Here is a 24,172-nt window from a genome sequence, read left to right on the forward strand (position 1 = left end):
ACCGTCATCAACAGTAAAATTAATTTCCTTGTGACAGAATTCCAAATTGTAAAGGGATGTGAACTAACATATTCAGATACACATTTTTCAGATACATACTTGCATACTGTGTGAAATAGTTAAAAACACACTTTTGTCTCCAAGCAAAATTAGTCTATAATATATTGTTTTATTTGATAAATCCATTCCAGTGCAAACTTATAGGCAACACAGGGCGCATTTTGCATTTGAAACTTTTTGTTCTTTCAGCACACTGTACAACTTTCGTATGAAAATGCACACTATATGCAGATGATGACAGGCTCTGAAAGTGAACTGCACTAAAACACAAAGTTCCTTCAATTGTTACTAATCTTATTTCCTGCAATTCCTTCCAACTATTTTTTACCACTTTTGCCACTATCAATGGCATTGCAAATTTCATACGTTTAAAGTTTATTTGTTTGTTTCCATTAGGGGTTTGGTTTTGGTTTTTTTCCTTTTTTTTTTGCCTTTTGTTGGTTGGTTGCAGTTTTTTTTCAAAAAAACCATATTGCATACTCAGTAATACATGCAAAGAATGTTTAATCACTCTTCTGGAAGGTGAAAAGTAACTCTGTTGCATTGTAACTCACACTTCAAAGAGTGAAGCCCAAGCCATGTGCTTGACTAAGCAAGCAGAGCAACCAACTCACTATTCAGTCAAATCTACAAGAATGTCTACATGCAAAGTAATGCATGTGAAAATACCTGTCTGTCATTTTATAATTAAGACATTAATCCATTTATTTTTCAAAATAAACTTTAGGGTTCTTTCTCACTTCACAAATGGATCAAAACTATTAAGACAATTACAAGTTAGGTTAATGTACAGTATCTCTATTCAGCCAACCAGCATTAGTGTGAATGCTAAAACTGCTCCTGACACAAGGGAGTTTCATGGGAATTCTTAAATACATACAACTCCACATGAAGCATCTGAAGTAAAATTATCACTAAGGCAAGAAAGATAGCTTAGGAAAGAAGGTACCACAGGTTTCCTCAGAATCCTGAAATAATAGCATTAAAAAGTCAGCAATTCATCTGGATCAAGGAGGTTCAGCAGCCTTAAAGTCAAAGTTGTCTCCAGAAAACTGACTAAACTCTTACACACTTCATTTCCAAAACTTAGCAAGATTCTGGATCTCAACCACAATAGCAAGCTAAATCTTCAGGGTTTTCTCTCTTGTAAAAGTGCCATCTCCTTATAAGGCCAAGTATTTCAAAACACAGTAAAAGTTCTACAAATCAGTTTAGTAGAATCACAGTAGAAGGCCTTTGACCCCCCCTTTGTTGTATCAGCATCACTGAGATCTGCCGTCGTGCAACTGTCCCACAACAGAGGAACCCCTGCATTTCATCCATCACAGATATGCTTCAGCTCAGGATGGAAGAAACCCTTGAAAAGAAAATGAACTGCAAAGGACTGGGCCAAGATCTGAAAAAAATCTTAATTGAAAAAAATTGCCTAACTTTTCTGATTGGGTAGACCTTCATTGAAATGCATGTGTGTCTATATGACTACAGTTCAGAGCAACAGAAGATGCCCTGATCTTATATACTCACATACAGATTTTTCAGTGGATTGGGCTAGACTGATCAAACCTTGTGGAGCCCTTCTTACATTCTCATACATGAGAAATCGAAGTAGTTCAGACTGAACTGGTCTAATCTTTTCTCATCTGCATTTTTGTTTTGCTAATTTAACAACTGTAGTTTCAAAAGTACATGAGGGCCTTGAGTTACCAATTTCTACCACTGTCACTCCATCCAAATAAAAATATATGTATCCAAGTCCTGAAAATTATGTTTCTGAGTGCACAGACAGCTCAATTTTGTTGGTGAAATTAGCCACAAAAGTTATTTCTGCAATTGTTTTGCGGGCACCCAGTGCATCGTCTTGCCAATTCATATTACAATGATACCACTTGCTGCCAGCAAAAAGTTAAACTATTTTCTTAACCTGTTCAGTGTTTTGAAAGTTCTATAAAACACCTAATTTCTCTGCAAAGGATTATTCACCTGGTTATAATGCACTGACCAAATGCAGAAAAATTTACAGAGCATTCATGCATATACTCTGTTCCTCTTCCCCACTTAGCTCAGCAAGCATGTAATGATTCAAGTCAAAGCAACTTCTTTAGTAAAAGATGGCTTGAGCAAGATATAATCTCATCTAAGAAACCAAAATTGTCAGCCTAAAATAACCTATCCAGTCAACATCTGTATGATCTTGGAAGCACTTGTGCATGTGAGTAACATGCAACTTTTCAATTTCAATCACCATATTAGTCCTGTTTATCTACAACTGCTTTCTCTAGTGAAAAACAGGTAATTTAAAAGAAAACTTTTAGCTCTTAGCTACACTGAGGTTGAAACAAAAATAACATGTCCAAAATTATTTACTGCTAGTTCTTTCTCCATGTCAAAAGTCCTTGAAATTTAAGACAGGATTACCTAAAAGGTAATCCTTACCTAAGGATTACCTTAAATACCTAACATAGAATATTTCAGCAAAAAAATTGCACAAAGCATTTTCAGAAACTAAAAATGGATGATGTAAAATGCAAAACCACAACAAAAAGCCTGTAGGCACTGCATGGAAGCACAAGATATAATCAATAATTCAATTTAAATTACAAATACAATGTTTTAAGATGAAAAAAAGAAATAAACAACACTGGCAAGCATATAGGTGAAGTTTACATTAATAAATTTACTGAAATTAAAGCACTTATCACCAGAAACAGCCACATAGAGCTTAAAGCTAAATGAAGCCCTTCCTCACATACATTTCATTCTTGAAACTATCTCAGTACTGAAAGGAGAAAAACTAAGCTTATTCAACTTACATCTTTTTCTGACCGATGTGGGAACATCGATGATTGGCTGTAGTACATGTTCTCATCATGGTAGTCACCATCAACCCCCTCTACAAACTTCTTCCTTGAAGCACCAAACATGCTGTTTGTCACCTAAATAAGAAGAAAATTTATTATATACCATATATTATTTGTATTTTAAATATATATATGGAAAAATTGTCAAAAACCTATAACTAAATATCTGAAAATTGCTCTTAAAATTACTTTCCGTATATTGCCAGTGTTCTTTCAAGAGAGATTTTCATGCAACACTGGGGTGGGGAAAGGGGGCATGGTTTCATTTTTTTGGAAGGGTGTTGTTATGTTTATTTTTTGAGTTTCATGACCTTACACGCAAGCTTACTTAAAACTACAACACGTCAGAAAATAAAAGAGCAAACTTCTCTTGTTTTCCTCTCCTCAGGTAAACATTTTCAGCTTAAAGGGAAATAATTACAAATAGTCCTTAGAGTTAAGTACCTCAAAAAAAACCAAACAAATATAAAAAAGAGAATAAAAATAAAATCTGTGAAATCTTCCCTGTCTCATGACCAGAACTTGGAAAACCAGCTTTCTACTTGACCCCACTCAGGCTCCATGACTAAGTAAGAAGGTTGAGCTTACCACACTCAACAACCTCATCACAGACTGGCAAAGTTACTGCAGACAGCCCATAAAAACCCACTAGATTTTATTTTACCCTTACTCCCAGAAGTGCACATGCACACAGAGCTGCTAATTCAGGAAATGGAAACCAGAGAAACAGCAGCCATACAGCTGGTCACAGAACCTTAATTCATTACAAAATTTAATCCCGCAGCAAGGTCATACAATGTCACTAAAGCATCTACTGCACACCGTGCATACTTCCATACCTGACTCTCATTTAATCATCTGACTATGAAGCTATATCCCAGCACAGTGTGCACTAACCAAGCCCTGTTTTAACCAAACAGGTTAATGTTCAAACCAGCAAAGTGGCACATGCAGGTCAGCACAGAGAAACTTACCCAGTTTCTTGTACCATACAGGGAGACTGGAGAGAGTGCAATCAACAGGGTGATAATCAACCTTGAGCTACTGCCCTACATTAAACTTATCTTCACAAGGATCTTTATCATCTTGAAAGGTAACGAAGCTAAGGTAGCTAGCTTATGAAATGCTCTGAACCTTAAGATTTACTCTCTTCACTTCAGCATTAGATAAAAAGCATATGGTTTTTAAACATTTTTTTAATAAAGTTTGTGCTACCTTAGGCTCTTGCTTAAAACTGAAATTTCAAAAATACTTATTTTGGTTGGCTGCAAGAAGAGTTACTTTCAGCCAGAAGTCCTCTTGACAGAAATCCCCGCTGACACAAAATTACTGTGATATTCCTCACAGTGTGGCTTATTCAAATTTCACCTTTACTGATGGAGATTTCCAGGTATGTTTAAAACACATGACTGTTCTTAGACTGGTAACAGTTAAACCCCATGATTTCAAATAGTACTTTTGATTAACACTAGTCAACACCTGGGATGCATTTAATATAGCTATACTCCACAGAATGATCTCACAACATTTGGCTAAACAAAAGTCTATTGCACTACTCCTACAAGAGGATTTCAGATATTCAGACTACCAGTATTCCAGAACAAATGTAAAATCTGTTACAAATATGTGAAGGATGGTATGTAAATGTACTGCATATCTTCCCCAGATGAAACTTGTCTTTTATGTTTTTCACAAAATATGTGCAAATATAAGGTCCCCAAGCACTAGAATGCAATCAGCTGACTTTCACACTTATAGTGAAGCTTTCATTACACTGTAAGCATATTCCACTGTGTTAATCCCCTTACAATGCAATTATCACCTACCAGATGGGATGGAGCATTTAACAAGCTAAGGGGATTATCTTGTCCTTTGCTCTGCCTGAGTAAAGTGCAGAGAGATGAGCAGTTATCTTTAACTGCAGTAAAAAGGATAGTGGAATGCTTTGGCGAAGATATCTTCAGCAAGGAAGAGAAACTGGAGTCACACTCAACTAATGATTGCTCTTGAGAAGCAGAAAAGAAGCTTCTCACAAGCCCCAAAGAATTCTTTGGTGCTCCTTTAACAATACCTGGGATAAGAAAAGGATTATTTTTTTGCCACATAACCTTCTCTTGTGACACATCATCAGAATAACAACTGAGTTGTGATAGAAAGCAAGTCATGCATACATGGTACTGTACTAACGTAATACACAACCCTGAGCTACAATACAGGAGCTATATAAGGGGAGAAAACTATTCTGCCTTTGACCCTGTAGATTTTGATCTTATTTCTGCAAAGGTTTACATGAGGCTGGCTACATATGCACTGCAAAGATTTCTATGTCAGTTGACCAGAGCTCTCAAAATATATGTCTATAGCTGCTGCAAGAAAATTAGTATGTTCAAATACAGTCTTTCTACAGAAAAGTTTAAAGATATTTCAAATCCTCCACTAAATTCAAACTTTCTAAAAGATTATTTTCTATACTGTTAATCATATATGACAGTGGCCCAAAAAAACTAATCAAGACTATTCCCTGAAGACTGATGAAGTACAATGATATTAATATGGAGTCTATCAGGAGCATGGTTATAAAGAAATTAAGAAAATCAGAAAACTTTTGATAATTAGATAAATATTGATATTTTTATTGGAAATCCATATTTCTATGTGACACCTAACAGAACTGTGCTGACGAATTCCAGAGAACAGAGCAGGCTGCAGCTGTAGAAGAGGGGAAGACTGAGAAGCCTGCAGTGCTCCTGCTACCCAGCTGGATCACTGCACCCAACTACCCTGAAAACCTCCGAAGACTTTTTGAAGAGACTGACACATTCTTACAACAGCATTTCTGCACTTGATTTTGTGTTGCTCAATGCTGCCAAGTGAAGCAGTCGCATGCAGTGTCAAGCTGTCCAAACTCCCAGCGAGAGAAGTGGTACAGGCACTGGAGGGCATTCTGGCAATTGCCTGCACCCCTAATGGGATTCCACTCCACTAGAAAGAGCTGTCACCTGTTCTTAGGGTGAACCACAGCAAAGATCACAACAGAGGAATGTGGTGGTACAATTCACACTGCTATCCAGCCCTGTCACAAAACTAATAGCACAATAACAGAGGCAAGTTGCTAAAAACCAGTAAGAGAACGAGGAGGAACTGGGATTAGAGATGTAAACTGCAGCTGCTGTAGCCAGGTTGCTTACTTTGCGCTCAGTCTGAAGCTAAAACCAGCAGCCAATTTATCTACTTCCCATAGTCACTGGTGACAGTAAACGGCTGGCAGACTTCTGAATCAGAGCACTCATCCCCATGCCGACTTTTATGTTACAGCAGGTTTATGCAGTGACAGTATCATACTGTTGCCAGGTTAGCAGCAGGCACCTTCTGATCCATGTTAACTTATTCCAGTATTCACTAACACACTCATTAGTCACTCATGCTAGAAGCATATGCACAGATATTGGAAAAACACTGTTGTGGTACTTTTTGTAAGAAGGTGTGAGAATAATTGGGTCTGTGCCAAATGCAGGCAAATCTGCAGATGGAACTTAGTTGCTTATTTCCTAGGACAAGAAGTAACTGGGAAACCTCATACAGAGACTGGTGCTCCCTTTTCACAGACTGACAGATCACTGCCCAATCAGCTATGAAAGTAAATACAGCAAAGTTCATGAAGCAAATAGATTTTACAATACAATTACAAATAGATTTTAAACCCTTTGGAAAGTAACAAGAACCTGAAGTTTTGGACCTTCATGTACAGAGTCTAGACTGGTGGGGTGAAGAAAGGTAGAAATCAGCTCTTATATTTAAGTTCCTCTTTCATATACGTACATACACACATACACTAACACAATCTCACAGATGTGGTATGCCAATTGCACGGCAATTTTATTATGCAAAGAATTCTTGTTTCTGAGACTAATGTCATGCAGATCCTCCTCCTAATACTCTAACTACTCTTCCTGTTCTACTGTGGGAATTCACTTCTCTGTTGCACAAGACACATTGGCAGTGTAACCATTCATTAAAAATGTAAAAACAGTGCACTTAGGTCAATTCATTCTTCAGCGTAATGTTGCAAAAGTACTTACCACTCCCACTGGCAGTCCCATGCAAAATATTATTAGAAAATGTTCATGGTGACAGAGGAAAGAAAGGGGAGGAACTACATGTTAGGATGGAGTTAAGAGAACTAAGCAGACATGTGACCACAAACCACATCCACTTCTGAGCAAGTGAATACACTTCTTTCAAAGCATGAACTGCACCTGGGTCAGAGCCACCCTTGGTATCAACACAGGCTGGGGGATGAACAGACTGAGAGCAGTCCTGCCAAGAAGGACCAGGGTGTGTTGATGAGTGAGAGGCTGGACATCTGCCAGCAGTGCGCACTCACAGACCAGAAGACCAACTGGATCTTGGCTATCCAAAGCAGCGCGGCCAGCAGGGCCAGGGAGGGGATTCTGCCCCTATGCTCTGCTCCGGTGAGGTCCCCTCCTGGAGCGCTGCATCCAGCTCCGGGATTCCCAGCCTGGAAAGAACATTGCCCTAACAGAATGAAACCACAGGAGGGCCACCAAGAGAATTACAGGGATGGAGCACCTTGCCTATGAGGAAAGGCTGAGATAAATTACATTATTCAACTTGGAAAAGAGAAGGTTTGGGAATATTTTAATTGTGGCCTTCCAGCACCCGAGGGAAGCCTACATAAAATATGGATCATAAACTGACAGGACAAGAGGGAACAGCTTTAAATTGATAGCAAGTATGTTTAGATTAATGTTAGGAAGAAATTCCTTACTGTGACGCTGATGAGGCACTGCCATAGGCTGCCGCGAGAAGCTGTAGATGCCCTATCCCCAGAGTTTTCAGGCTGGATGAGACTGTGAGCAACCTGGTCTAGTGGAAAGTATCTCTGCCATGGCAGGGGTCTGGAAATAGATAATCTTTAAGACCCCTTCCAGTCTAGGCCATTCTATGATTTTATGTTTAAAACTCACAACTTCAAAATGCTCAGCAAGCAAAATGCAGACAGAAACCTGATAAGACCTTTAAATTCTTCTGTGGAACATTTCCTAACAAACACTACAGGAGAACAGAAGCACTGTACAAATGTTACGAACTCTAAGCATCTAAGAACCAGTTTGCTGTGGTCATTGACCTTCATCCTTCAGCTGAGGAAATAACACAAAACATCAATAACTATTTAAAAGAAGATGTAAAGAGAAATATTTTTATTTGTGAGGAGCACTGAGGTATAGCATAACTCATTACACAAAAACGTCTTACCAATAACTGAAAATACCTTACTGAAACTGAATTTGTATGAAAAACTATCAAAAATTTTGTCTTAAGCTGCAAGAAAATCTTCAAAATTTACTTATAAAGTGGTTCTATGATTGCATATTAATGCTAGTTTAACAGCCTGAAACAAATTATACCATTAAAAAATTAACATTTTTTGTTTTGCTATATTACTATAGGCAGTGCCCAAGGAGAGCTCACTCACACCACTAACACAGCAAAATCTAAACTATGACAATACTATAAAATCTTGCAGGAGAATGAATACTTTTAATTTTCCATAGAGTAGAAAAACAAACATTGAACTACAGCTGATTAAACTCATATCTTCATGAGAGATTAAAACTATTCACAGTAAGACAAGTTAAAAAAAAAAAAAAAAAGAAACCATTTTGGACTTCTAGCAATATCTTCCCTTTCCTGCCTCTCCAGCAACTACAGTGTTAGTCAACAGACAGGCTACCATTACATGTTACATGGAAGCAACTGCAAGTTGTAATCTCGGTTTGATGTTACAGAGCTCCTACACATTTGTATACTACTGCTTCTGATGCTGTTGCCTAGGTTTAAATAAGCAAAGGCACTAATTTGCTTTATTTCTTTTCTCTCACAAATCACTGTTTTCACAGAAGATAACGCACTTGCACATTGGAAGTATCTGCAAAAGTGACCCTTAATGAGCCTTTCAGTAAGAAATAAGTGTCCCTCAAAATGCCTATCAAAAATCATATGAACCACCAAATGAGCCTGCAATTTAAGGCAAAATACAGAATCTGGAATTCCAACAGTTGGTTTGCAAGCAAAAATTCAATTTATAGTAAAAACTACTATTGTTTATCATCCTAGTTCTCAGTGTCAAAGATAATTCCTATTTAACCTTAAGTGGAACTGATATACAGTAGAATATATATTACCAAGTTGTTAAATGCAAAAATCTTTCAAATCACAAGCCTTCAGAGATAGGTTAAAGCTACTAAAAAAGTATGAAAAGTACACTGGTACAAACAGATTTCATTTTCTAGACAAAAGACAAAACAAAACTAGAAGCTGAGATCCTTTGTTCTCTCATTTCATAATCACAGTCTGTCTACTTCTTCAAGGTGAATGATAAGCTCTACCAGTACACTCAATGATTATACTATGATAGTCCCTCAAACAACATTGTTGTAGTACCAAAAGAACATCATCACGGCAAACAGAATATTTCACTGTATTTCCCTTTTAAAAAAGTTTTTTTTTTTCTTAATTAGCTGAATACTGGCATAGTTTTATACCCATTGCAAGAATACAATAGTGTTATAGGTATTCTGCTCATGTTTTGTTTCTGTGTGACCTGCTCTGAGTGACCCTACCTTGGCAGGGGTTGGACAAAATGTCCCTTCCAATCCTAATGATCATGTGATCTTTAACAACTGGCTTCATATTTTTTTAAGTTATGTAAGTCTTTAAGTTTCAATCTCAGAAACATGGAAGACTAAAAGATCACCACAACACGAGACACAAATCTGTCAAAAAACTTAAGTTGATAGCATTTAGAATAAACTCCAGGTACTTGAGTCATATGATAAACTGATTATTTTCCAAATTCACACAGCTTTGTAGAAAATAACAGCAATTACTTGACACAGGTCAAGTTTCCCAGTAGTTGAAGATGTAGCTAATCTTAAAACACTGCATAGTCTTTCCTTTCAAAAAGTAACTATGACAAACAAGACGCACAGCAACCTACACGCAGGAACTCCACATAAAAATTTTGAGCATCAAAGAAATAAAGGACATATATTATGATATATGTTATGATTTTAGACTACCCTCCATATTCTCAAGAACAATCATCTACAGGATGAAGTTTTACCAGTATTCTATGAAATATAATAATGCCTTCAAAAGCTATACTAAAACTGTGAATTTATGCTGCATGCAAACTATATCCAAGTAATGCAGCCCCTAACATCAAGCAAGCCACAGAAATTCTCCTGAAGAAGATCAACACACTGTTTTAAACCATATTTAACTCCTACGAAATAAACATAACACTCCTGAAATAGAACAGCACAGGAGGAGTAGGAAAAACTATCCTACATTAAAAGAAGATTAAACCAAAACTGAAATTACTAAAGCTGAACTTTGAAAATTGTGATTACAAGAAACTCCATTTGGTCTTGTAGCATGGTTGACACACCATGCCCATCCAGGGACAAAGTCCTGCAGGTTCTCCCCCTGCTACAGACATAACACTTGGAATATATTAAAAACCAACAGTAGCTGGGGATATGACTTTCCATTAAGCTGGATGCCTTTTATGGGTCTGATCAATGAGTTTACATGTAAGGAAAATAATCTTCTGACAGACCATTCAACAAAATCCAAATACATACAAAAAAAACCCTTTTCAAATACAAAAAAAGGCAGCAATAGATTTGCAGAAGTGACAAGGGCAAACAAATTCACACTCTTTCTAGAGCAGCTTGGGGAGAAATCAAGATGATGCCACATGAATTCGACTGTTCCTGAGAAGGAGCCATGTGTCTCCTTTGTAGACACGGCCATGAAATCACAAATCCTGACTACGGCACACATCTGCACATCCACACACATACTGTAAAACATACAGCTGCATTTTCTGTCAAGGGCATGGTTTAGGAATTTTGTCCACTGGAAACAATGACTACTTGTCTGATATTATTATAAAAACAGTATTTTCCTATAAAAACTGGTACTTGGTTAATGTAGGAATGGGTCAATCTTAGGAGAAATTCAGCTGTAAAGTCTGTAAATAAATAAGCAAAAAACCTCAAATTTCCATTCCAGAAAGACAGTGAAATGTCCTCAAATACCCTCATAATAAACTTACTACTACAGTGGCACTTTTGGCTCCTCAAAAATTTATTTTGCCAGTTTCTCTCAACCAGTGTTTTGCATCTCAGCAATAATAAAAAACTGCCTTGGAAGGTATCAGGATGGCACCTTCCTACCTTTTTCTGCTTGATAACCTTTGACTCATCCCATTATGTAATTCAGAAACAGACTGGTTAAAAATTACTTGCAGTTTAAAATTGATTTTGTAATTGAAAAAGATCGCAGATTGCCATATGAGTTGCACTACTGCTTTTGAGGATTTCACTGTTGACACAGTAAGTTTTGCTGTTTTTCAGAAATTACCCTTTTATAACAAATTAAAATAAGACAACCTCTTATTTGGCAAGTTTATCTATTTGAATTTTATTTCCAGTTTCATACTTGGGCTTGTCTTTTTTGTTGCTTTGTGGCATGTTCTTTTAAAAAACAAAGACAGTTTACCCAACTAGAAATTTTAGATCTACCCAGATACCCTTTGGAGACTTCCTTAATAGAGCATATACAATTGTAAAGCCCAGTTTTCAAAGATCAGAAAATCCCTACTACACTAAGTTCTTCAGATATTACAAAATCCTACCATTCCCTCCAGGCCCCAGAGAAAGAAGCTGGAATGTGGCATTTTCTTAAACACTGCAAACCTTAGAGCAAACTGACAAAAATGCAACTTCTGTGTTCAGCAAAATTCTGTTGCAGCAAGCCGTGCATGTGGCCAAACTCACATGATGCATGTGCAGTCTGAAAGCTGAAAGCATCAGGTAACTGGAGAAATGACTCCATAAAGTAAAATCACACTAAGCACATGCACATTGCTCTGAATTACTTAGAAATGAGACAGATTCTATAAATTTCTCATGGAAGCAAAAAGGAAATTGTGACCAAAGCAAACAATTCAAAGAACTTTGCACTTGCTACTCTAAAAATTCATTTCTGTATGAAATAAGTCATAGAACTGCTTATAAGTAACTTCAGCTGAAAACTCAAAGAAGGGTGCCAAGCCAAGGCAAAGCAGATATAGGGAATAAGAAGCTTGAGTCTGAAAAAATTCGTTGTAGCTTGTACTGGCAACAGAAAATGGGATTTTAACAGGGACATACCATTCTCACCGCAAAATACCGGTCCTTCCTCAGGTAGTACTCCTCCTTTGCTAGAATGCACCAAAACAGGGCAGTTGTTTAACACATGTTTCGTGACACGTGCATAGGCATGTAGCAGAGAAAAGATTCTTAAGGGACATAAATGCACTCCTATGAAGAGAGCTAAGCAGGTTAAGTGATAATCAGACAGGCCATAAGCCAGGTTTGGAATTCTAGCATCTTAACTCACTGAATCCCCAGACAGGTCAAATATGCTAAAAAATACAAAGAAATACAGCACGACTTTTTATCAAAAGCTTAGAACAGTTCTGGGAGAAGAAAAACACTTTTAAGACTTTTCATTCTTCCCTGGTATTTAATAGTCATGACATATTAAAAAGAGACATTTTAAATAGCAATTGTTACAGAAGTCAACTAAGTAAGATTAAGTAGTTTGGACTCCAGCTTCACAATTAAGAGAGCTGCAGTGCTAAATACTTTTTCTACAATAAGTGTTATTTCCTTACTAAGCTTTGATATCAGCATGGCATACTTTGCCACCTCTGATATTTGGTATCACTCACAGCTGCTCAAAAGTATTTTCCACAAACAACAGTCAATTCAGATAACACACAAATGGACCAACACAGCTTAAACTGAAAACAAACCAGGTCCTCGTCTAAGCCAGCACTACAGTCTGACTTCTGAAGCAAAGACAACTGCTCCCAGTATAAAAGACATGATATAAAGGTTTAATTATACAGAGCATCTCAAAAACCTTTTATGCTGATGAATCCTCTAAGAAGCTATAAAACAAAAGAAAACCCCTGGTGGCGTAACATGCAAGCATTTACAATGAAATCAGAATCTGCCAAATCCAAAACTTTTACAAGGAAAGTTAGTTGTGAGGAAAGAGGAAACAATACTCAGGTTTTGGGGAAGCTGATCCCTCCAGGGGGTCTAAAGTGAAAATAACCTGCATCAAGGACACTGTCAGGGCAGGAGATGGTAGCACAGGGATGGGAGTAGATGAGTTGGAAACATGAAGGTCAGCTGGGCCTCACAGGCAAGGGAAGATGGTTGCAAGGACAATGTTGATATGCTTGTCAGTGAGCAAGCACCATGATCACATGCCTGCTCTATTGCTGCAAGAGTGGTTATTTTTCCCATTTATCTTAATTTTATTGTGGTCCCTTATATCACACCTAAGCCAAACTGACAAGAGTTTCATCTGCTAAGTGCCTCCAGCTATCTCTGTAGTCATCACCTTACATACTATACTGTTCAAGCAATATTTAACACTTCCTACACACTCAAATTACTTGAAAACAAAAATGCCAATTAAAAAGCTTTCTAGATCTGTATTCCTACAAAATATTAAGCATTATTAGATGATGTATGTCACAATATCTATTAGGTATTCTGCATCTGTTCACTGGACACTGTTTTTGGTTGGTTCATTTACTGTTTAAAAACATTTGCACTATATATCAGACACGGAGATAAAAGCTTGCAAACCAAATGCGAAAAACAAACTTTGAAGTGTTAATTCAATTTTGGTTCATAATCACATTATTTAGGTGTTTTCATCATGTCAAATCTAATTTATTGTACAATAAGAATAGAAGATTAAAAATTAAAGAACAGGGTTCCTTTGACTTTTTATTTGCTTCCAGCTGAAACTCTCAGCCAGGAGACTAGATTTCTTCATCTGTGCTTCAGCTAAAAGGGCAGCCATTGCTCCAGCTGGGACATTTCCACAATGATTTTGAACAGGCTCCTCTTTCCAGGAATACTGCAGCTATTTTTTTATTTTTTAGCACAACACCAATTCCACTAACTTTTTAAGACAGCTGCACTGCCTTCCTAGTTTTTCCTGGATAGAGTCAAAACTTTCATGTTTGGTTTATCTAAAATACTGTATTTTTAATAAGCCCTGGTTTCCTGAGCACTTCCTGCAGTTAAGCACTGTATAGTGAGATACAACAGAATATTTTTTTCTTTCGTTACTCTGATGGAATTTGTTGATATTAAATAAATCAGTACCAGACCCATTTCACTACTCCAGCTTCTGCCAGGGCGGGGGAAGTTGTGTTGTTGGTGTTTTGGAGGGGGTGCTTTTTGTTCAGGGAGCACAAGGTAGATAAATCTTTTAACTGAGTAAGAGAGCAGCTACTATTTATCTTCTGTCAGTACATTCACACATACAGTATTTAATGTAAGCTTTTGTAAACCATTTGTTTGAAGACCTCAAGAAAGAGGTAATAACAATTTTTAATTTAAGTTGAATTTTAAGAAATACAGGCTTCCCTTTGATTTTGTCTTTTTTTTTTTTTCTCCCAGAGGTATTCTAAAAATAGAAATAGCTGAGAATATCCTGTCCAAAAAATTTATTCTGCACACACAGCACATCAAACATCTTTTTTTACCTTCAAATACAACTGGAAACATTAAGTATGTTTAATATATTGAATCCTTGAAGGAAAAGAAATATTTACGAGCTGCCACAACCTCCTGGCAGCACACTTGCCTCTCAGTGACTCTCCTTCTCCAGACTAATGTTACAGCCTGCAAAAGCAGAAACATTTCCCAAGAGTACAGACAGGTTAAAGTTAAATTCACTTACATGGTTTTGGACTGTCCTCCTAAAACATACATATGAGTCTGTGACTCTTCAGGTCAAATGCAAAAATCAAAGTCAAAATTACAGACTTTTACCCTTTGGTCATTTATTTACTGTGGTTTTTATTAAATGAAACTCTTCAGATGCTTCCTAAATATGCCAGGGCCTGTTTCTTGTAACTTTCTGATTACACAGCCAGGCTATGTGGTGATTACAGCTGTACCAGGTTCAGACATAAACTGAAGTATGACAAAACAACTTTGAATGTTTTTACATCATATCTGAAGTACAAGGCCAAAACAGTCTTAAAAAAATTTGCTGGTATTTTTAAAAAGATAATAGAAAAGTACTGGAATTATTTAGGACTTTAAATTTCTGAACTGCAATTCCTCATTATTTTTCATCATCTAAGTGTTAAGTGATACTACTCCACAGTGGAAAAGATAAATTATAGACTGAGCTTCCTACCATGCTATAACAAATGCAATGAATAAGTAAAATTAAGGAAATGGTAAATGTAGCTATTGTGCCTTTCCATAGTACTAATTCTCCACACGCTCAATTTTAACGTCTCTAATCACTCTGCTGTCCATTAAAGGTATCAAAAACTGAATTAGACTAGTTATGCACCCTCTCATTTATGCACACGGACTCAGTCAGATTCCCATAGTGTAAAAAACTGGCTTTATGCTGTAAACTTTGTGCAACTATCAGGAACTGAAATAACACACCAGTTTTAAATTAAAAGCAACTCTTCTTGGAATGGACAGACTTTACGCCACAATATTTTAAAACAGAGCTACCTCAAATTGGCAGTCTAATCTCAGACTGCAAATGTTGATGAGACATGGCCCAAGCCCCAGACATGGGATGGTCTCCTGTATCTCATACCTTCCTCACACCTTAGAAAACAGTTGTATATACTGTTCCAAAACAGCACAGCAATGTTTAATGTCTCAACAGCCTGGTAAAACAAGCAACAGGGCACTGCTTCCTGTTATTCTGGTCTCATTTAATTTAAAAAAAAAAAAAAAAAAAAAAAAGAGTGTACTTTTACTGAAATTGGGACTACTCCATCTTCAGCTAATATACATACTTTGCTCACAGTTCCTACTTTTGATTTCACAAGATTCAGAAGTTATCCTGGCCAGCAGCATTATTTCACTGTCATCCAAACTCGCAATAGCAAAACACTCAAATTAATTTAGTCTCAACATATTTTACCAGTATTGCAGATGGAGAAAGCAGAAGATTTAAATCACTACACCACAATCTGATGCCAAATTCTTTGAAGTATTCTCAGGGTCAGCCAAGTCCTGAAAGAAGTTCTTCCTTCTTGAGTGATAAAATCCTGTTCTTGCCCTCCCCCAGCCTGCACAATTTTGAAGCAGAATCTTAGAAGTTTTGTTTAAAAAAAAACCAAAACATTGTTCCAGAATTAAATCTTGTTCAGGAAAGATAAAAACTAAGTTCTTTACTATATTTTCAAAATCTAAATGAATGCAGTAAAGTCATGAATTTGTCTTTCTCTTTAGCATCAGGCTGGCAAGAATATGGAGGGTGATACATTTCATCATGGACCTATATACCAGATAACTGGAGGCAGCTACATGTTGCATAACTTTATAGTTATTCTTAATTTAAACAAAATACCACCCAGATACTGCAGCTCTCTTTAAGTGACTGAAGTGTACAGTAACTAGCTCTCAAAAACTACAAATGTTGAAAGCATTTACAAATCCTGGAGCATTCTTTGTGTTTGCTCTCCTCCAATACTGTCATTTTTAAAAAATTGCTTATGTCTGTGGTGCCATATTTTTCTGTCAAATATACTCCTTGCAGCTTTTGTTAATGTTTCCCATCCTTTTAAAAGGAAATTTACCCAAATGCTTATTGCTACGAAGAAAAATGTTCCTGGAGGCAGCATAAATGAACAGCCTATAGAGCAAGCATAGTGCACAATTTGTAACTCCCAAAACCTAGCCATGCACAAAAAAGTATGTTTTCCTAGTTCTGACCAGCATTTATCTTCAAAGTAGTTCAGAAACGGTGACATTATTAATGTATACAGCTAAGTATAAAAGAACCAAAAATATATATTTCATATAGTGACTGGATATATATCATACATCAAAAGCTTTTTGCTTATTAACAGAAAAAAATCCTTGACAAGACTAACTGTATCACCCACATCTAAGTGAAATGCAGAAAAAGAATCAGACACAGAAACATGATTTTTTTTTTTTTTTTTTTAAAGAATCTGAACTTAAACAGCTATCAAACAAATTCTAATGCACACAAACCATTTGCCTCCAATACTGGAGATTCCTGGAAAGGAGGATCTACTACTTCTAAAGTAATGACATGAACTTTTTAAAGCAACTGCAATGCAAAGCCTAGATGATTTGATAAATTAAACACCTAACAAAAGCTTTGAAAGCAGAACAAGGAAAGCCAGATATTTTACAGATATCTGGTAGAATGCCGTTTACTTAAGTCTCAAAGCATTATTTGAGAGTAAGATTGTTTAGGATACTTTAAAATTAGTTTAAAAGTGACAGTAAATCAGTTACAGGGAAGATGGAAAACAAACACAATACACTACAGGCTGCAACAATAAAATTTTAATGAATAGAAAGTTTTTGGATTTTGAGGTGATAGAGAGAAACCTTCTACACATTCAGTGGACAATTCTTACATTAAGACTGTAAGTTTTATACTAAGGCTTTGAATAGAAGGATTTTGACTTGTGTTTTATAATGAAAGAGTCACTACAGTGTGACTCATCACTAAGCAGAATTTTCACAAGTGTTTCGCATAGTGCTTCACAGCAGTGAAGTCTGCCACAGTCCTGCTCCTGGCTGGATCCTTAAGTTTTTAGCCAGATGAGTTCTTGGTCCAGCTGTGCTGTGTGGTTACAGCCATGGTTACACTATGCCATAGCAGGTGGGACAATGTAATAGCCACAGCCCCAATTTACAGTATCTTAATAGCCAAGAAACTGTATCTGAAGATCAAGGCAAGCACCCTGTTGTCCATATTCACTTTATCAAAAGGATGAATTCTTATATGATAGAAAACACTATTAAGCAAGTACAATAAGTAACTGATCATCTGTGATGCTAAAATTGAACTATCATGAATGAAGCTGCCATCCTAAATTTTTCCATCATGCCTATTCCACGGGGGTTGCTGGCAAGCTGCAAACGCAACTGTGGTACCACTGATTTACTTCTGGTAGGTTATACTGAAGTTCACACAGGATTTGCTACAATACCTTGTCCAACCATTCCTACAGCAAATACAGATCCCTCTGGGACAGGAGCAAGAGCACAGCTGAGGGAAGTAACCACATGGACCACTCCACTTCCCCTGCATTGGATGCCAGTCAGCACCTGCACGTGGTTTTCTTCATTTGTTCAATTGTCTTTTCACTGGGAAAGAATGACAACAAAACCCTAATAAACCCACAGGTACTAAAAGATCTTAACTATTGTTACCTTCGTGTTTCTCATATAATGTCACACATTAGCCCCAGTTTAAAATTTCAGTTGAAAAGAACAAAATATAGACCAATGCCTGTTAAGTAATGATTCAAAAACACTAAAGGAGAATCCGTCAGCAAGCCATGAAGAGCATACAGAGAAAAGATGCATGATCTGAAGTGCCTTTTTTGTTAATAAAGATAAATTTGCTAAACTTCAGATTAAATGCTTACATACCTAGTTTGGGCAGGCATAGCTCTAGATAAGCAAATAAAATTAAGGAGGCATAAATTTTCTTTTAAAAAGGACTTAAAAGTTTCTACATTTCATGTCACTTAGGAAGACTTAATTCTACTAAGACTTCCACTATACTATGGCTTTGTGCACTTTGGAAGTATTCTCTAAATCCTTTGTGTATTCATTTCTATGAGCTTCTTGTGAAGTCTATAGTCAGATTAATTGACAAGAGATTGAAACACAAACCTTTAGGTTTTCTAATTTCTGTGTAGAAAATGCATCCTTGGTTCGCTCTATTTTTCTGCTTTTGTTATTATTTTCCACTTTAACAGCCTTCTTTTTAAAAATGTTGATAAATTTCAAAGGAAAAAATTATTTCAAATGTCAATTATTTATAGTGATCCAACAAACAAGGAAGAAAAGCTGTAACTTAGCCTAGTTAGGAGAAAGACAGGAGGCTCCTCTGGGAACTTTGTGAATTCCAATACTTATCTGATCTTCTGCTCTATATTGATGTTTCTGTATTTCTTCCCATCAAGAGCAAAGTATGGATGCAGTTCTCTACAGCAATTTTCCAATCCCTTTCTGTAAAGATTACTAAATTTTATAACTGGCCTTGCACTTTAACATAAAATAGAACTTGACAGTTTGCTCTCTCTTCCTATATATGTTCATAGGGACAAACGTATCTTCTGAATCAGGGGCTCTGAAACATAACTTTCTCATTCTTGTTCAAATCAAGAAAGGATTTAATACCAACAAAAATCTACATCTGATAACATTCTTAGAAAAGCATCCCTCAGCTCTAAGTCCTGTTCTAAAGTACCTACTTTTACAGGAAGTAAAACATAGAGTCTTGGATGAGAGGCTTCTGTAAAATTCATTGTTACAAAAAGTGCTAGACTGGAAATGAGAGACAACATGGATACAGAAGTGCTCAACCAAAGAAGGTTTCTTTTACAAGGCAAACTCATTTTAATGCTTCAGAAAGAATAAAGCTGAAGATTACTCTCAATAAATTAATGACTTTTCATCTGTGGATCCAGTTTTTCAAAACAGGTCTGTCTGGTACTGCTTCATGAAGTATCAGATCTGGTCCAAATTTAAATAAGCTGAATCACATCCCATGGGGCTCTCAAGCTCTACTAGTCCTTATTCCTCCTACCCTGGCACCTGCATGTGTCTCAAGCATTACTGACTAAGAAGGGATCCTACTGCCTGGTTCAGAATATATAAATTCATGAACAAGAACACTCATCTGCCTTCCTTATCACAGCAACTAAGTCAGGACAACAACTTCTGTCATCCTGATACCAAGTATATCTGGAACTACAACTTTTCAAACTCCTCATTACCAGTCTACTCACACCAAACACTGGCTCTCACCTGCACAGGGAACTGCAATTCCACACCACAGGCTTCTCTGGTCTCAGCTCCTTTTAAGCACTACATGAGAGACTGAGGAGAAATACACCACCACAAAAATAATTTTTAGAAACTACTGCCGAAACCACAGTCCCTAACGGCAAAGTACCTACCCAGCCTTGCTCTAGGAAAGCCAAAACAATCTAGAGACTGTCTTGGACACAAAAGGAGCACACTGATAGATTATCCTGAAGAATATGAAACCAACATATGCCAAACATAACTTTTTCCCAACCATTTGAGATTCTGGGACAAGAGCTAGGAGCCCACAGGAGAAAGTTCACATTCACATTTAAATCCTCAAACTGAATTCTAACTGAGCATAACAAACAATACATGACAACAGAAAGGAAAAATTCTTCAAAATAATTTCTGGGACTTTCCACAGTGTATCATTAAATTCAAACACATATTGCCAAAATGTAAAACAGAGTAATCACAAAAGCAAGCAATTCTTGAGGTTTACTGACTCTGCTGCTCATCTTAGCTTAATGAATCCTAAGCATGTCATGACATGTTCCTGGGAACGTGACCATGCTACTTTCAAACCCAATTTGGCAAAAGCCCAAAGCTAACTCATCTCTTTTGAGCTTCATGCTTTATCATACTCACTTTTTTCCCCCCAATAATTTGTCAGCTTTTACTAATCCAGAGAGTCCAGTCCACCCAAATTTCCTCCCTTATTCACAAGAATGTAACAAATTTTACATTTAAAACGGCATAATACCCAATTTTAGAAACGTCACCTCCTTCCTACTCTGTGTTTAGGCCATAAATATAAAATCTGGCTGCACTGCATAGCACCACAGTTTGAGACTTGTAACAAAAAACAAAGCCACTGAAATTCTACTTACTGATGTTAAAAGAAAAAACAAAACAGTCCTAAAATTTAATCTTTCATCTTCAAAGATGATTTTATTGAATTAAAGGCAATGCTATCCCAAAGTATTTCATATCATTATTAACAACAGACATTTCTGTATGAGCAAAACCAAGGGGACTTTCTGTGGATCTTTTTAGCCATTGCCATTTCAGCTGAAGGAATACTAGGGATTCCAAAGAATGCTTATGTGTAAAGCAGACTTAATATGAAGGATTTTTTTTTAAGAGGATAAATAAAACTTATTTCTTATTCATATTCCAAAATGCAGAACTCAACCACTCACTGTGTGGCAGAGCTGCTTCAAATTTAAAATCAAAAAATTTCAACTAACTTTTGTTCTGATTACACATTGCAGTAAATGATAGTGAAATGTAGCACTGAATGTAGTAAAACCATCCATCAAAAACTGAAAATGTCAAACCACTTTATAAATTATTAAGGTTCAAATTTGGGAAGACTATCACTTTTGGGAACACCATGTTTAAAAATCTTAAAGAAAAGTACTTGCAAAAATTTTTAAAGTACATTTTTAAAGTAAAATAATAAAGTAAAATAGACTTTAAAAAAAAATTCTCTTGGCCACTCAAATGCATATACACCACATTCCACCTCACTTTTTAATAAAAATTCAAAAAGGTAGGGAGCGTATCAATATACTTCAAAGCCAGTTCCTTCAACACCTCATTGATGAATCTACTACCTAAATATTTTAAAAACCAAAATCTTACATTTTGAGAGCTAATCCCATTCCCTTAGAATAAGGTTCTCCTCAAAGAACCTTAAGCACATTGAAAAACTCAACCTACCTACCCAGTGTACTTTTACCCATTCATTTTTTGTTTCTGGTCAGGTAAGCAAATTTTGACCAATGACCACTTCCTGTAAATGAAGCGGATTGATAAAATATTATTAGAAAAATATATTGCTATCTTCCAACCTTCTTCCAATTCCTACTGTTTAATAAACAAGAAAAAATCCATTTGAAAAAATTTTATACCCTGAAAATAAAACGGGAATAAACTAAAAAGGTCCTGAGTAGTTTTAAAGCAAAACCTAAATGCTATTTAAAAAAAAAAACAAAAAACCAATTATCACACTCAAACTAAAGCAGGAGTCATTATCTAGAGGAATTTCAGTTTAGAAACAAAATTATTACTCACTTGAAGATTTAGGGAAAAAAAATGGATCAGCAATAAGTGCTGTGGTCTTCTTTCCCACAAAAAAAAATTAAAGCTTGCAGAGATCTAGATCTACAATGTCTAGAGACCCTTTCTCCAAACAGAAAGCCATAGATGTCTTGATCCTGCACAGACAAGTTATTCTAGTAATACAGATTTGCCTCATAAGTAAACCACAGAAAAAATCACAAATACCCCTGAAGTTATTTTTAACTGTGTAATTTATTCTCTGGTAACCCCAACAGAACTTGAATACTGACAACTCTATCATCCATCTAACAGGGTACTTTTCCTCCTTACAGAAAGACAGAAATTATTCCAAACCCAATGCTCAGGACAGCAAAATAACAAGTTCAAATTCATGAACCAACAGATTTTCAGAGATGACTGGAAAGACAAAACCAGAAGCTGAAATCACAGAATCCCTATTTCCAAGTCCAAAGGAGAAGAAGGAAAAGAAAAACCACTCCCAACAGAAAACTTAGTTTATTGAGAAAATACTAAAAAAAAAAAATTAAAAACAAACAAACAAACACAAAAGATCAGCAAAAAGCAATTGGGAAAGACCTTTCAGGGTCTAGCGAACAAACCAGCCGTGGAACACAATCACAAAGTTGTAATTTTTTTTCCCCAGAAAGCCAAAGAGCACCATCCACACTGTAAGAGTGATGCCCAGGAGAGGCATAACACAGCCGGGTGTGGGTCCTGCAGCTGCATGGTTGAACTTCACCCAGCATTTTGCGTCATTCCTTTTCACAGTACTTTCCTACAATTCTTTACCTCAGAAAAGTGGCAACATTTCAAAGTATATTTCCTAACTAATTTGGATATACTTATTCTGAAAAAAAATTTAAGCAATTCAACCAAAACACTTAAGTGAAATTTTTCCCGAAGCACCGACACTGCAGGGGGCCTATTCAAGGAGGGTACCAAACACAGCCTAGAAACAAGCAACCAAGTTACCCAGGTCCACAGCAGTCAGCCATAGGGTCCCTGAGCAACTCAAGTGCAGCCCCAGGCCCACTGCACTATGCAACACAACCCAGTTTCGGCAATGGTGGAGCAATGGGAGGAAGAAAATCAGGACAGGCTGCTATGTTGCTACACCACTTTACAGCACACTCAGCCTCATCACATCCGGCAAAGAAACAGCAGGACAGCAAGCAAATTGCTGCCTTACTCATTCTACTTACAGAGGTTGCAAAGTCAATATGCACCACCTAAAAAGTTTGATGGCCCTGATTCTGCAGACAAACCTGGCCTCTCGTGTTACATAACCAGATAATCCAGGGAACTCTTCCTTCACCAGCACTAGCTAGCAAAGAGCAGTACTGCTGCCCAAAGCAAGTAGGACTTGGCACTGATGGATACAAGTGTACCAGCAGTGGTACATGTGTCTGACAAAATGGAGGTGGTATCAAATACTGTGGAAAACCCATAGGCAAGGAAGAGACTTCTGTTAACAACTTCATTTGCTATAAAAAAGTACAAATTAGACTACCTAAGTCCTATAGGAACAATCTTTCTGCCTGGAAAGGGACTGGATCCTTCAGGAGCTTCAACATGTAGGCCATCAAACTTCACAGCTTCCCCAATTCCCTTCTGGGTAGATTCTAAATTCACCTCACACTCTCTAATGCTGCTTTCTTTACTTGCCTTAAAATGTTACAATTTCAATTCTGGCATCCGTATACTTAACAATATTAAGTATTCCTTATAATACTGTAATCATCAAGACTGTTCTAGATTTATTTTATTTAAAGTTCAGATTTGCTATACATGGAATGGCTCCTGTCAACGAGTCTTATAAACCTACTGATGGAAGCATGTACTGTAGCTGGCATGCAAATAATAATGAAGTTGTAAGAAAAATTAGAGAGAAAGGATTATATTATTTTCCTGAACAGATTTGTCAACTTAATCACTGCATCAGCAATTGGTATCAGGGTATAATCCCTAATGTATCATCATTTCAACACAAAACTAGACTGCTCATTTGCCTTGCAGAAAGGTAAAGGGCTTGTGTTGCAAAGCCTCTAGGCAGTGTCACAGAAGGAGCTGGGTTTCACTCAGCTCTTTCTCCTCTCTTTACTGCATCAAACAACTACACCAAAGCAGCCTTTTGTTCAGTTCCAACAGAAGAAAGGCATCTCACACCATTACAGTATGAACTTTACCAGACCAATTAAAACAGTACTG

General features: G+C 36.8%; 1 protein-coding gene across 3 annotated transcripts in view; it reads right to left on the reverse strand.

The window, feature by feature from the left end:
• CNOT2 (CCR4-NOT transcription complex subunit 2) overlaps positions 1-24,172 on the reverse strand; it is an 81,428-nt gene that overhangs the window by 28,028 nt on the left and 29,228 nt on the right. For all 3 annotated transcript variants that reach the window (XM_056516276.1, XM_056516277.1, XM_056516278.1), the window contains exon 2: positions 2,871-2,993. In XM_056516276.1, coding sequence (XP_056372251.1) covers positions 2,871-2,981 — 111 coding nt within the window. In that variant the 5' untranslated portion in view covers positions 2,982-2,993. The remainder of the gene's footprint in view (positions 1-2,870; positions 2,994-24,172) is intronic.

Source organism: Oenanthe melanoleuca, chromosome 1A, assembly GCF_029582105.1.
Source record: "Oenanthe melanoleuca isolate GR-GAL-2019-014 chromosome 1A, OMel1.0, whole genome shotgun sequence".
Lineage (NCBI taxonomy): Eukaryota > Metazoa > Chordata > Aves > Passeriformes > Muscicapidae > Oenanthe > Oenanthe melanoleuca.